General features: G+C 39.8%; 1 protein-coding gene across 4 annotated transcripts in view; it reads right to left on the bottom strand.

Annotated features, from left to right (window-relative positions):
- The window catches only part of whrna (whirlin a), a 120551-nt gene that overhangs the window by 103205 nt on the left and 749 nt on the right, over positions 1-16597 (bottom strand). For 3 of the 4 annotated variants that reach the window (XM_077232762.1, XM_077232763.1, XM_077232760.1), the window contains exon 2: positions 15347-16254. In XM_077232762.1, coding sequence (XP_077088877.1) covers positions 15347-16081 — 735 coding nt within the window. In that variant the 5' untranslated portion in view covers positions 16082-16254. Of the gene's footprint in view, positions 1-15346; positions 16286-16597 lie in introns of those variants that run through there. The other variant, XM_077232761.1, reaches the window with a different exon arrangement.

Below are 16597 nucleotides of genomic sequence, written 5' to 3' on the forward strand. Positions count from 1 at the left end.
AACTATAGGACAGGAAGAGCTAAATAAACTTATCATTGCATCTAAACCAACAACATGTTTATTAGATCCAATACCCACTAAACTACTGAAAGAAGTGTTACCTGTAGTGGAAGAGCCTCTTCTTAATATTATTAACTCGTCTTTATCTTTAGGTCATATTCCAAAAATATTCAAGCTGGCAGTAATAAAACCTCTCATTAAGAAACCGCAATTAGATCCAAATAACTTAGCAAATTACAGACCCATCTCAAATCTTCCATTTATGTCTAAAATACTAGAAAAAGTTGTGTCCGCTCAATTGTGCTCTTTCTTGCAAGAAAATGATATCTATGAAAAATTCCATTCGGGATTCAGACCGCATCATAGCACAGAAACTGCGCTAGTTAAAATAACAAATGATTTACTTTTAGCTTCTGACCAAGGCTGTATCTCAATACTAGTTCTACTCGATCTTAGCGCTGCGTTCGACACTATCGATCATAAAATACTCTTGGATCGACTACAAAACTACACTGGTGTTCAGGGACAGGCATTAAGCTGGTTTAGATCGTACTTATCAGACCGTTACCATTTTGTCTGTTTAAATGGGGAAAAATCAAAGATAACGCCAGTAGACTATGGAGTGCCGCAAGGATCGGTGTTAGGCCCTCTGCTATTCTCAATATTCATGCTGCCACTTGGTAATATTATAAGAAAACATGGAATTAATTTCCACTGTTATGCTGATGACACTCAATTATATATCTCATCACGACCAGATGAAAACACTAACCTATCTAAATTGACAGAGTGTCTAAATGATATAAAATGCTGGATGACGTGTAATTTCCTGCTATTAAATTCAGATAAAACGGAGGTACTACTTATTGGTCCAAAAAACTACCCACAAAATCCCTTACAATACAACTTTAATTCAGAAGGATGTCCTGTTACTTTATCCACTACAGTAAAAGACCTGGGTGTTATACTAGACCGCAACTTGACTTTCGAAAATCATATTTCATATATTACAAGAACAGCCTTTTTCCACCTTAGAAACATTGCTAAGCTACGTAACATGCTATCTGTTTCTGATCCAGAAAAGCTAGTTCATGCATTCATGACATCGAGAATAGATTACTGTAATGCTTTATTAGCTGGTTGTCCTGCATCCTCAATAAACAAGCTACAGTTAGTGCAAAATGCAGCCGCTAGAGTTCTTACTAGATCAAGAAAATATGATCATATAACACCTATTTTATCATCTCTACACTGGTTACCTATTAAGTTACGTATCAATTACAAAGTATTCCTACTGACCTATAAAGCCCTAAATGGTTTAGCTCCTGTGTATTTAACAGACCTTCTATCGCCATACAATCCATCGCGCTCTTTAAGATCACTAAATTCGAGGCTTCTGGTCATTCCTAGGATATCTAAGTCCACTAAAGGAGGGAGGGCGTTCTCGCATTTAGCTCCTAAACTCTGGAATAGCCTTCCTGATATTGTTCGAGACTCAGACTCGCTGTCCCAGTTTAAAACTAGATTAAAGACGCATCTCTTTAACCAAGCATTCACTTAATGCTTAACCTTTAATACTACTGCTGAATCAGTTCGAATGCATTAACATTATGAACATCAGCTATGCTAATTATTTCCCATCTGCCTTTCTGCTGTTATCTCGGGACGCTAGTCCCGAGGTAAATAGCGTTCGTCAGCTCCAGTTTGTATCCAGCCTCTCACGGAGACTTTAGATGCCCCAACGCCTGTGAAGAGACGACTCGACGCCTGTGAAGAGACGACTCAAAGCCAGCCATATGTTATGCCATAAATTAATACATGATTAACTAACTGTATTTTTCTATGTACATTTCCGAAATGCACTTTCTGTAAAGCTGCTTTGAGACAATGTGTATTGTGAAAAGCGCTATACAAATAAATTTGAATTGAATTGAATTGAATTGAAAACCCATTTCTGAACCCTCTCATTCTCTGGAGTCCCAGAGGCAAAACCTGGATAGATGAAGCAATAAGACCCCGCAGCCTGAGGCATGTACGATATTGTACTTTCTCTGAACTGCGACAGACAGGAAAACTGCGACACTGATGGAAATTACGTTACGAGACAGGGGGGTTAGGCAAACTCGCAGGCGTGGGGTGTGGGGCCACCTTCCTGGGAAGGCATAGCTTGAAGGCCTTGTCTTCCTTCTTGTGGTCGCTGCTGCAATCGGTGCTGCATTGATGCAACGGCGGGGCCAAAGAGAGCCGGGCCGGCCTCTACCGGGGCGCCCGCGATGCGCCTCTTCTCAATGTCAGAAAGGCCCGACAGGTTCAGCCAGAGCGCGTGCTCTGGCACCACAGAAAGCACAATGGAGCGCCTGCAGGTTTGGATGGCCTGACGAGTGTTACGGAGGACGAGGTCATTAACAGTACTGATCTCCTTCCACAGCGTGGATGAGGGGGATCCCTTGTCCAGCTGTTGGCCTAAGTCATCCAAAATCTCCGCCTGATAAGCGGAGAGTTAGAGGACACATTCAGGGCCCTGACAGCCAGGCCGAGGATCTATACGCGGTCAGGTGCACCGAGGCAGAAAAACGGTCCATTTTGTTAGGCAAGACCAGCTTAGGGGGAGCGAGTAGCCCGCCCTAGACTGGGTTGAGGTGCCTGGCGATGGATGGCTCGATAGCGGGGGGATCACCAATGCCGAGAGCCGCTATATCCCTCACCTCTAGACCCGCAAGACCGTGTTTGAGATCGAGCGGGTCTCTCCAGTAGTGGCTCATGTGCTTTGTGTACGGGGAAGAGTTGTTTCCTCAGACCGGGAGGGGGTCCCAGCACTTTCCCGTCATAAATGTCCCTCTCCTGGTTGGTGGCACTCAGTGGAGCCGGCCACTCAATGTTGACACACTTCCAGGAGGATGGACTGAGACAAGGTCACAGGGGCGTTGGCCTGGCGAACGCCAGAGGGTTGGATGGCCACCTCATCCTCTGAGACCCGGAGAAGGCTTGCGTTGTTGTCATTACCAGAATCGGCCAGTTCGTCGACGAGCGGGAGGTTGCCCGCGAAGATGTCCTCTTCGGGGAACGCAGGATTAGACTGGTCAACCCCAGTCATGCCCAAGGAGGTCCCCGGTAGCGCGTCATCGTCACCGTGTCCCTCATCTAAGTCCGAAAGGCCGAGCTCGACACACTGGGCTGCGACCACTTTAGGGCGGCGTCGCCAGAGTTTTTTCGGTAGTATCAGTTCTCAGAATGCAGTTCACAGTGTTCTCCAAAGCCTCTTCCGCCTTCTTAATGCCCAAGCAGACCACGCAGAACGGGTGGAGGTCCTTCACAGCAATCAGCGCACCACACGCGGTCGGGCAGGCCCGTGAAAGGCTGTTCCCGGGAGAAGCCGCAGATTTAAAGAGCAACATATCGGAAAAAAACTCAGAAAAATCTGTGGCGGGCAGCCGTGGAAAGGGAAACAGATCAGAAGATGCGAGAGCGTGGGCGGCTCAAAAGCAAACACAGCTAACTGGTAGAAATACACCGTTACGCCTAGCAGAGGCTGATCTTGCGATTTGTCCTCCTGCACACACGTAAAGTGAGCAGCGTAAAACCAACCGAACTGTGTAAGTGCAGAGATCGCAGAAAGCGAATGTCAACTGGAGAACAGCAGCGCTTGCAGGCGTTATATGCCCTCAAGTAAGGGGGTGGGGCCTTACCTGGCATTGGCTGTGTGCTTTTGTCTGTCTAGCCAGACTTGCAATTGGATGCTTCTGCAGAGGTCAGGTACGGATGCCTTTCCCATAGGTGGATCTCCAATTCGAGATGATGAAAGAGAACAGTGTTGGCGGCACTGTCACTGAGCTAAAGAGAGCAGCTGTCATGTATAGGTATGAAACAGCCTCACAAACAGTCATTTCATTACTTCAGAAGTATCATTACTTCTGTCTTACAATAATTCAAATTATCACAGAAGTAGGCTTACTGAGATAAAAGTTTACATATAGGATATAAACACTGATGTCTACGGTAGCGATCAAAATCACAAAGTAAATCGCCTTTTGAAAGTAACTTTATGCTTCAAATATTGTATCAATTACACCGTTACACCAGTAGGTGGCGGCAATTGAGTGTTATTCATTAATTCAAAAGATTTGTTCAAAAACGCTGATTCAACCAGTAATGAAACAAACTAAGTGAAGTCTTTATGAGTAAGTTATTGAATCACTAATTAAAACTGATTTTAAAAATAATAATAATTAAAATTAATTAAATATATTCAAATTAGCCACTAATTCGCAGAAACCTAAAAAAGTTACTAATTGCAACTGGACTGTTTCAGATAGTCAATAATAATGATAATAAATGGAGCAATTCCAAGAGTATCATTAATAATAAATCTATAATAATGATATTAATAATAAAATGACAAACAAATCTTTAATGTTATGCACTAGGCTATGTCATAGTTTTTAATGAATGTATAAAAAATTTATATAAAATTTCCAACTTTAGCACATTTTCTTTTTGTAAAAAAAAAATTTGAATTAACAAAAAAGTAAGAAAACTTTTAATACAAAATATTAGCTTTAGGCTATATAATATTTTGTATAAATTATTTCTACCAAAATAAAAACATCTTACTTTTGAGCCCTCACATTATCGTATCCTTTCATTGCAGTGGCTTCTATACATATAGACAACACTCTAAAATCCATTTGTGGGAATAATTTCCCTTGAAGCAACTTCAAGCAAAGTTTCTTGCTCAAGTGCACAATAGTGAAATCTTATGGCTCACTTCACCTCTTGCCGTAATCAAACCAACTACAGTTTGATTACAGATCCACAGCTTTAACCTCTCCACCACACCACCATTGGGAGAGAAGAGTGTCATATGATGTAACGATGGAAATAAATAAATAAATAAATCATTGTCTGAAACTACAAAACCTCTTTATAACCACCAGATATGAAACATGTCATTTTGACTGGATCACTGTATTATCAGCTGTGAGGAGTCTGTATCTGTCAGTAACCCACACCGCTCATGAGGAACATATGAGCATGTTGTCTACTGATCCTGAGTGGCAGAACAATTATATCACCTATCATATCCATGCTCTCTCATTATAGCGCCGTTCAATCATAAATCTCAACAGCCTGCCACCCCCATCCTCCTCTAGCCAGAAAATTCCCCAGATGCTGTTATTTTCCCTGATGCAAGGCCTTTAAGGTACAGCCAGCCCGTGGAGATGAGTGTTCTTGGCAGCATCCACTGGCAGCGGTCCACAGGGAAAAACTCATCAGCCTGTGTCCGTGGTTCAGGATGCAGCGTTTTGTGGGGACAACAAGGTCTGAACTTCTCCAGGATGGGATGAAAGATTTCTACATCTGACACTGATCTGAAGGCTAAACTTCATAGCCACGAACAGAACTCATTTTTTTGGACATTCGCAGAAACATAAATCTCAGATCGGAATCAATTATCTGGACCCGGAGCAGGCTTAAGTCCTTCGGTACGGCGGCTTCTGCCGCTCCGTTATAATCCAGGGGAGTTATAATAAAACATAGCGCTCTTTCATGACCCTGCACACATCGTTGCAGAATTAATATCTCCATATGGCTCTGACCCCTTACCTATTATTCATTTTCTTCATGTGAGAGAGGAAAACAGTCAGTGGGGGATTAAATTGAGTCCTTTTGAAGGCACATCCTCACTAATCTGCCCGAAACATCTTAATTATCTCTCTAAATCTAAATCCTCGGTGACCAAACAATGTGTCATCCCTCTATATCTGAATATATGCATGCTTTCAAATCTGCCAATTTCCTTTTAATAAGATAACAGACCTGATCCTTCTGGGAGGAGGACATCTTTAAGTACTTTCAAGCACTATTCTATAACAGAGTCCCAGTACGTCAACAGATTAAAAGAATATATTCCTTAAATCTGACTGAACATTCAAGCCATCACAGTTATAATCAAATTCATCAATATTCAACAGTAATTTTAAATGTTTAATAGTTACAATTCTAGCCAGCAATCACAATGTGATTTTTAGCTATTGTAGAGGTCTTCAAATGGAGTTGAGCCACTATTAAAAAATTCGAAATAAATTTAAAATAAATCAAAATGAATGGCACAGCTGAATTTGTTCATCACAATATAATATAAAAATATTCATTTTGAGATTTGCTAAAGATGACATTTAACATTAAATTCATAGTGTTCTAGAGATACTTCATGACATCAAGTTAATTAAATGTACAAATAGAGAAAAGATAAAGATAGATTTAAAAAAAATAGTTTTAATTTTAAAAAGTAGTACATTACATTTTAGTTTTACATTTTGGTGAAAATGTGCATTATAATTACAGTTTTTAAATGTACAATTAAAATTTATAACAAAACAATACAATTATTTTAATACTGAATTTAAATGTAAAAAGTAGTACATTCAATTCTATATTTACATACATACATAATTTACTTAAATTAAAATGTGCATTAGAAATACAGTATTAAAATGTATAAATTAAAATTTATATTAAAACACTTTGCATTACACAAAACACACAATAGTGGTGTGTTGTGATATTTCATTGCTGTTTGTTGACAAACTGGTCACGGAGCTGGAGCCCATGGGCCCAGTCACCCAACCTAGCATGAAAACAAACCATAGAAAGAGAGTGTCAATTAGCAGATGCATCTGGTGAACAGTGCCAGCTATAAACCCGTCGAGCAAATCAGAAACGATGTCCGCTGCCAATAAACTCCAGATCGATAGGCCGAGAGCTGATGATTAATCTGGATGCGGAATACATACAGACAAACAACTGGGACAGATGACAGTGACAGAGGCTGGAGGGCACAAAGATAAAAGAGAAAAACTACATGAAAGTAGGCTAACCTTTGTAGGTCAATTACGTCCATCCCTCACATGCAGCGGTGAAAATTGCCAAGTGTAGGCACTCTGGGTAAGAGTGGTTCAAGTTCGTAGAGGAGTCACATGCACATCGACTAAGGCTCAGTGTGAAGTTCACTCAGAGAGCGATGGCCATTTAGTCATTTAATGGGTTTTACCCAGCAGACAGTCTCAGCAGGAAAAGCTCATACTGTTACTTTTGCAGCTATATTCAACAAACACTAAAGACCAGTCATTAGAGAGTCACATGACAATACAAACCAGATGGAACAAACAAAACAAACCCACATAGTGACGATTCATGTTGTGCTTGCTAATTTCCTGTGCTCTTGCCAGCGATCATGCAGACATAAGCAAGTACACTCGCAGAGTACAATTCAGGCCGTGTTCATCTCACACATGATGTAGTTTTGCCCTGGGCGCTGTGTATGCGTCCTAACAAATGTCATTCGGATCAATAAAAACCTTCTATAAAAACTATGTACTTAGATGGATGCACCCGAGTTTATGCCTATGTGTGCATTACTGTGTGTGCGTTTGAGTGTGGGGATGTCTGCATATATGGTGTATCCATGTGTGTCCAACCATGCATTTTAAGATGAACAGGGTGTATAATGCTGGGAAAAAATGATTTTGCATTCAAGGCATGTGTGCTGGTAAAACAGTCAAATCAAATGAAAAAAAAAATTGAAAGAGGAGAGGGAGAGGGCTGGGGAAATTATCCAATACACGTTATTCTTTTGGATTATATTGTGTGTAGAAATACTTTTTTAATAGATTAAATATATATTATATAACAATTCTATTGTTCATTAATTTTTTTTAATTTATATTTTATTTTAAACCTGCACATTTGAACGTATAATACAGGATTATATAGGAGAACATGGAGGGGGTAGTTTGATGTAGTTAAATGCTTAGTTTTATGATCAAAACTCTGTAGTTTTTATTGTGGGGCTAAAACATTTGCAATGCAATAATGATGGAGAGATGAACGAGTGAACATTCCTCAAAAGTATATCATATTGTATGCTCACGTTTTAACTAGCCTTACACCTTTAACTTGGTTACACCGTGTTACACTGTACACAGATTACATAACTATTCCACCGCGGCATAACCGCAAGCGCCCCGCATACTGATAGCGGCTCCCTGATGCCCGAAAATGTCATGCCTACACACACACACACACACAGAGCACTTGAATTTAAAAGTGAAAAGCGAGCGAGCATAGGTTTTTCAGCAGCTGATCAAGCTGATAAATTAGAGGCCTTAGAAATGTGTGCATCAAATATGATACAGCAGGCTTTATAGGATTCAATGAATACAATAATACATCATTAAAAAAAAATCCATTTATCCCTGCAACAGTACATCCCACACTCTTCTCTTTTCCTCTCTCTCCGTCTGACTGACATTAGTGTTGAGACAAGGTGGAGCTTCTTCAATTATTTACTAACAGGAGTCCATGAAAGAGGTGTCAGCCAATCAGAGGCCAAAGTCAAGAGACCGGCCAATGGGAAAGGATCACGTGTATCATCAATACTGCACTGCCTTATTAGAGAAGATGTGGACAAACTGAATATTCTCTGCCATAAGACTATGAGTGGCGAGTCATGCTGTAGATACAAGAGCTTGTGCAACAGATGGTCTGGGTCCAGACAGGACAATGGGACACAGGGTATGGGAGGCGGGGGAGGGGCCAGGCTCAACTGTATTAAATGACATACTTTAAGGCTAAAAAGAAGGCAGAGGAGATAAAAGACAAAAACAGGGTGGAGAGTCCTATTAATTATCTACAAGCTTCTACTGCTCAAAATCGCTAATTATATTGCAACCACAAACAAAACACAGACGAACAAGTCACTTGTGAGCAGATGTTAGTTGTAAACACTTTGTACCCTTATGTTATATCTGTTACAATAAACAGGTTAAGAGTGGTCCCCTCAGTATGTACAATTTATTAATTCAGCTGGCACTTCTTAAACTTATTAGTGGTCTACTGTATGAAGAAACTTTTGGGTATAATGTCACAGTTTACTTTATTTTGCTATCCTCATAAATGAACAATAGTGTCCTTCACCAACCAGGAAAAAAATATAAAAAATGATATCTGGTGTCTGAATAATTTTTGGTTTGACTGTATATATATATATATACATAAAATACTGTATATTTTCTTTGAAAGCAATGTTACTATGGATAAAAGCATACATAAATATTACTGTGATCCAGTTCCGATATCTTGGTAAGGGAAATGGGTCTAAATTCTCAATATGTTCCTGTTTTGTATCCAGACTTTCTTGGGATCTTAAAAAATCCTGTTGTCAAGAACAACCGATTGTTTCAATCTACATTATACATGGATTGTGTAACCAGACTAAAGCTCAAGCTCATTTCTATTGTTTGTGGAGGATGGTATGCTGTATGTTTCTCACTGTGTTAGTCTAAAAAAATATTTAAACAAATATTTAAACAAAATTAAAAACCGCCAAGAGTTCTGTGCATCATGGAAGAGACACTGCCACATCAAGTAAGAGCGTTGCTCTTTCCCCTCACAGAATAAGCAGTGCTTGTGTGTGTGTGTGTGTGTGTGTGTGTGTGTGTGTGTGTGTGTGTGTGTGTGTTGTGTGTGTGTGTGTGTGTGTGTGTGTGTGTGTGTCTTTCTATCCCGGAGGGGACTTCAACCTGAATGCACACAGACTTATAGGGACTTGTGTCACAGTGGGGACCTAAATAGAGGTCCCCATGGGTAAACAAGCTTATAAATCATGCATAATTATTTTTTTTGCAAGTAAAAATGCAGACAGTTGTGTGTGATGGGTAGGATTAGGGGTGGGGTTAGTGTAAGGGGATAGAATATACAGTTTGTACAGTATAAAAACCATTAAGTCTATGGAGAGTCCTCACAGAGATAGAAAACCAGACTCTGTGTGTGTGTGTGTGTGTGTGTGTGTGTGTGTGTGTGTGTGTGTGTGTGTGTGTGTGTGTGTGTGTGTGTGTGTGTGTGTGTGAATGAATGAGAAAGAGAATGTGAGCAAGAGGTTCATTCTCCTAAAATTGCTTTATATGTGTAGTTATTTCAAAAGCATAAATGTCTTAGGAGCCATAAAATGTCTAAAAAGTATTTTAGCAGGTGAATAACTAAAATTATACTGCACTGTTCTTTCACATGCTACAATATGCCAGAATACTCATACTGAATGCAAATACATATATCAGAAATTCTGCAGCTTCTAACTTTCATTAAAAAAAAGGTCAAATCCATTTGACATACTGATAAAATACCCAGGCCCTTAAAACCATGACGCTACAGGCATGTGATTTCTTTTCACAAACACAAAAGCGACAGAGCTGGGATCAGTATATCACAAAGATATCATGTGCTAAGAGGGGGAGGTCTTAAAATCACAGACATGTGGACCAATGATCCACAGTCAGTCAGTCATATATCAACAGGTCTCCAACAGTGTAATGACTGAGCATCAATCCTGCCCTATCTCAAATTGATGAGGTCTGTCAGAGAAAGGCAGTGTGTATTCTCCGTTTTATGGTGGAGCTAAATCAAGATGAAGAATACAACGAACAGTCAGTCACCTGCTCTAAGCCCATGTAATGAACAAGAGATTATTGGAACAGGGGCCAAAACATTTGTGCCGCCTACTTAGTCAGAGACAATTAGCAGAGTGGCTGAGAAATGAAATAAAGCTGATATGCAGCCTTAAATTCTATTTAATGAAGAAAATCCAGTGAATAAGATCATGGAGGGATAGAGGAAAGGCTCTCCCTCCCTTCCTCCATTCTCTCATTATCTTGTTTTTCCTTCATTTGGAGAATGGGCAGGAATCTCTTGTCTTAGGTTTCTACTTGTGCGTAAGAAACTGTTGTGGTGTCTCTTTGTGAAAAATCGCTTCTCAAAGTCGTGGATTTTTGATGTCAGATTTAGACTTTATTATTCAAAGTAACAAAGCCGAGCGAGCTTTCTTGGGGCTCCAGATTTCTGCCCCGTTCTCAATATATACCTATACATCCTTCACACACCCTTAGGCAAAGGTTTTTTTACCATGTGACACACTAAAGTAGAATGTCTTGCTGTAAACATATACCAGGCCTCTGTTCACATTTCATTCCCAGCACACAGACACCACACAGCTAGATAAATAATAGTGTTCACACAAATAGCTATATTATATTAAATTACTTATTTAAATAATGAAATCTTATTCATATGCTAACATGTTAATTTCAACAGCTATAAAAAAAATCCTGCTAAATTTACAGAAAAAAAATGTCAGCTGTCGGTGCCAGAAATTCACCATAAAAACATTCTGTGACAATGTTTCATGGATGGCATATTGGTGCCTGTATATTTTACAGCTTATAACTGTATATTTTGGTGCGGCACAGTGGCTCAGTTTGCATGGTTTCCCTGTGTCTGCATGGGTTTCCTCCGGGTGCTCCGTTTTTCCTCCGTTTTGTGTCTGTCCGTCCGTCCGTCCGTGTGTGCATGTGTGTGTGTCCGTGTGTGTGTCCGTGTGTGTCAAGGGAAGGGTTGGGGAAAGATGTGGCAAGCAACCTACCCCAGAAAAAGAGTCAGATACGACTGAAATGGTAATTGATAGATAGATAGAAAAGTATATTTTATTAAGTAATATAATTTTAATACTAAGCTACTCGAACTATGAAAATCATAGCTTTTACTTGCAAAAAGATAAATTTGACAGAATTTTCAATAAAATTACATATGCGTTAAACCATTCACAATACAAGGTAACTTAGAATAAACAGATTTTTTATTTTATTTTATTTTTTTAGAAAAATTAAACTTACAAACATTTTTCACAATGTACTGTTAAGTCATCATGTTGGCATCAATTGTGCAATTGGATGCACAATTACAGTTTATTTTGACTTGACAAAGTATACAATGTCACATCACCTCACTTTTTGCCTCTCATTTGCATTAAGTTCAGCATTTTAAACTTTTTGATGCACTCTCTCACTGCATGCACATCTCTGCTGTCAATACCACAATGCCCCAAACGAACCTTCTGCTCAGCTACCGTGAGTAAGTTGAACACGCTCACTCAGCTCAGCTAAGCACAAGTGGACAGGTATACGGTTAGAGGCACTGGTTATTAATCTTCTCGATTGGCTCTAACTGAGATTACAAAGCAGCGTTTGACAGTCAGCTGGTAAACACAGTCTTAATCATCGTTCGGTGTCAGGACAAAGGCAAGAGGCAACCTCCTCTAAGTTTGAGCCATGGCAGCTTGCATGGGAGTCAGAAAAGCATTAAAATTCAAATCAACTCGACTAACAGGTGCTCTTATGCGGTCACCCTTGAAGCAGGAGATGTGGAAAGATCATTGATCATATGGGCTATCATAGCAGCACAGTGAACAAACACTGAAGGCCATGCGGATAGACCAACAAATCATGAGATGCCAAAGGGCATCACGTGCATTCAATATAGCCCAACCAATCATGTGCGGACAGGTCACCTAGAGCATGTACTGTACAATCCATCCTCATCATTGAGCCTGTAGACGCAGAGAGAGAGATGGAGACAGATCAGACATCTGGACATATAGGAAGAGAAATAATGATGTCAGTCCAACTGGAGTGATTCCTCCATCGACCTCATAACAAAAACCAAAAACATTATGAATATAAACGATTCGGTTTGATACAAGATACTGACCTCCCCATACGATACTCTCACTTACTTTGAACAAAGCCAAAATAGAGTTAAAATTGAACTTTAAAAAATATATATTTATTTTTTTACTTCGAAAAAAATGTGGTAAACAACAAAAAGTACTATTCAAATTCTAAATTTGGCATTACAACAAATTTTGCACAGGATAATGGTGACACCAGAATAGAAATGTTAAGTTAGAAATATTCAGCATTCTGCTTATCTCGAAATACAGAATTATGTTAGATACATATTCATGAATGCATACATTAAAGAAATTTTAAACATCTTATTTTATTAAGTAATAGGGCTGCACAATTAATCGAATTGCAATCACGATTACAATTACGGATGCCACAATCATGTTATCGTTCAAAGGAGCAATTACAAAAAAAGTCCACTTACATTATTCTGTGTGCTTAAGACGTTTTTTTATAACATTATAATAGAATGCATATTTTACTTTGGTTTGGTTTCTTTAAATAAAAAAATATGGATATTTGACATTTGAGGCTTAATGCTATAGAAAAGCAATAAGTTTTTCAGGAAGAGTGTTTTCAGCTTGTAACAACATGCATGCATTCGATTCAAACAATGGTAAAAAGCTGTTTAAAACATCATTCAATGTAAATTGTGATTTTCGTAATTAATAATCGCAATTACAATTTCTAGGTAATATAACATTTACGATTTTTGTCATAATCGTGCAGCCCTAATTTATGAATAATAATTAGTCAACATTGACCATATTTACCATATTTGATGCACCATTGCCATTTCTAATGCTAAATTAAATCTGTCTAAACTTTTATTTTGGGTGAACTATGCAGGAAAGATATTGTCGCAATACTCAAATGACGCTGTACGTCACATGACGTACACAGTGACAGTGACATGTCAAACTATATAGAACATACTTTTTCATGGTCACAAAGCAAGTACTTACTCAAAAAAAGTACCTACTCAAAGAGTATTCAGTTTTAGATGGAGCCACTGTGTTACTCTTTCCATGAGTTTTACCAACAAGCATTGTAACATGCAAACTGAAAATTATTATTTTAGTGTTTATGTCTGAAAACTTAAAGAAACAACAAAATAATCCAAGAAAGAAAAAGAAGAACAAAACGGATAATGTTCATTTACAAAGGTCAACAGAGTCTGAGGAAATCCTAACTGTACCTAAAAAAAAGATGTTCTTCATTCTGCTAGAAAAATTAGGGATAACTGAGGGATAGGCACCGATCAAAAGTATACTGTGCTGAATTTATCTGCACCTAGCAAAAACCCAGTCAAATCGCTTATACAGTTTGTGTCTTCACCCAGGCTATGTCTGCATTACATGAGAACAAGAGCATCAAGACAAGCGGAAGGTCATGTTCAGCCTGGGGAGAGGCTCGTTCATTTACTCATGCAGATCAATATGATTAACTGTGAGGAAGCAGCCTTCCCCCACTGCCAGCTTCTGTTTAAGAATGGCACCGTGGAAAGAATTTATACCCTGCTGTTCAACTGTGCCAGTTTTCCCCCGGCGAAGGGAAACAATGACACAGAAAAGAGCCAAACTGTTCATGTTCAGTTTCTCTTTCTCTTGGCACACACAACTCTACAGAGATTCGCAATCATGGGAATATGGAAGAGTCAAACAGGAAAGTATCAGTGGAATGGAGTTCCTAGTCATATGCCAACTTTGAAATATGCTCCGCTCGGGATCTCCACTGTCAGATGCTTCCATGTTTTGCAATTTAGTTACAAATATTATCACTGTAATAAAGAAATCTTTTGAGGTTCCACGCTGGTGGAAGCCTTTGGAGAAACTAAGTCTTAAGATTTTTTTGATGATGACTCAAAGTGTACAAAAGGAACTTCGATATGCAAGTGCATCAAAGCCTTTTCCTTGTTATGATGGCAAATGTTTAGTTTCTTGAGTAAACTAATAGGTTCCTCAGAGAACTGCTCTTTTAAAAGTGTGCCTAGAGGTTCTCCAGGAGGTTTCACCACACCAGTGTCTGTGGCATGTGAAAACTAGTGATCTTGCCACAAACAGTATGTTTGTACAACTTTTGACAAAATGCAATCTATAATGAATAGCTGGATTCAGCACCATGGACAGCGCACACACTCTCTGTAACAATACAAGTGAAGTCCAACATGCAGGATTACTTCCAATTAATTATGATTACAGTTCTATCACAGCTAGTATGTTAAGGGTCAGGCAAAATCAGCTCTTCTTCTGAATGACAACTATAGACCTGCAAGGAAATGCTTCTACACTGAAACCTGCGTATGACAGCAAGTATTACTGATACAAAATCGACAAGCCACGTCTAATCATTCAACTACATCTAATCCATACGCACTGATCAATAACATCAACATTTGTACAGGCCTTCCTGGTAGACACATCTCAATAAAAGCCAGCATTTATCATACTGGTCCTTCAAGGGACACTTTCAGCTGCTTGTCTTGCATTAATAATCAATCAAGGAGAAGGAGTTGCAGTCTGTTTCCCTGTGGTCTAATGACTTGCCAGAAGCTGGTGATCTCAACACAGTTATGATATCTGTGCATGTCCATGGGTAATATTGAGGAAAGAACGAAAAATAGCTCACGCATTATACCAACAACAACAACAGCATAATTGAATCAACAATTTAATTTAACATAATATTTAATCACATATTTAAGGGATATTTAATCTAATTCACTTAAACATTACACAAAATATTAATAAAATAAAATAAATATACCTTACCTTAACTGCCTCTGCGTGCGTGACCCGGTCGAACACTTTGTCGTTAACTTTCATTATCTGGTCTCCTATTCTCAAACCCTCCTTTTCTGCCAGTGAACCCGGTTCCACCAGTGACACATAGATCCCAACTCCATGCTCGGAACCTCCGCGGATGCTAAATCCCAAACCCTCGTTGCTCTTGTGACGCTTCAGGATCACCTGTCGGATCTCTCCAGGGGGCTCCGGTAAGAAATTTCTGCCAAGTAAAGGAATAAGTGTCGCTGTCCCATCGCTGCTGGTGCTGATACTGTCAGGAGATCCGCGCAGAGCGGCTTGAGGCGCGGAAGCAGGCGAGAAATGAGCCCCGTGTGTTGGACTGGAATTAGCAGCCTCGAGGGAGCCGTCCGGGTCACCATTGCGCGCAAGAACATCCGATTTCAAGTAGAGCCCCTCGGATGTGTACTGATCGAACAGAAGCTGATCCGAGCGCGGAATGACCAGCCGCAGCATGGGCAGGAGCTGACGCTTGCTCGGGACATTCAGTATAACCTTAAGCGTCTGGACCAGATCGTACACATTGCGCTTGGAGTGGTACACGTTGAGGCAGTGGATGAACTGCTCTCTCTCGAGGTCGCTGAGCAGCAGGTTGAGAGCGTTGTGAAGCTTCTTCACGTTTGCGGACAGAGAACGCGCGCTGGAAGCCACGGAGTTGCCCGAGGAAGAGTTGAGCGACAGGCGCTCCAGGTCTGTGCTCATCCTCGCGCCCTTTGCCTCACAGAGCCACGCGGAAGCGGAGGGGTCCGGCGAGCATTGCAGTAGCACCGGAACCGAGTCTACAGGAGCCTGCGGAGCGGCGCATGGCACTGCGATGCCTTGATGTTCACGGTCTCGGTCATACTCAATATTGTATCAAACGAGTCACACAGGACCTACAAAACCAAACACATAAATCTAATTAGCGGGGGGGAGTTTGGAATAAAACAAAAAACACTTTCAATTATTGAAAAGGTTAATACAACGTAGAGTATGACTGAACTTAGTTACATAGGCTAATACATTTATGAGGAAAATCAAATCAAATCTTTTTTGTCCTCAGATGTACATTGGATTGTTTTACATTACATGTTGTGTTGTTTTATTTAGCTAATGTTTGCTTCATTCATTTAATGCCATGTGTTACTTGAAAGGTGTAGCACTGTGATCTGTCATTGTTATTAATCACAGCTGCTGGAGAGATCCTTTTTTTACTTATATCAACTTGTGGCATTCAAC

Source organism: Siphateles boraxobius, unplaced genomic scaffold (genome assembly GCF_051911475.1).
Source record: "Siphateles boraxobius isolate OS27281-9 unplaced genomic scaffold, OSU_SipBor_1 18, whole genome shotgun sequence".
Classification (NCBI taxonomy): domain Eukaryota; kingdom Metazoa; phylum Chordata; class Actinopteri; order Cypriniformes; family Leuciscidae; genus Siphateles; species Siphateles boraxobius.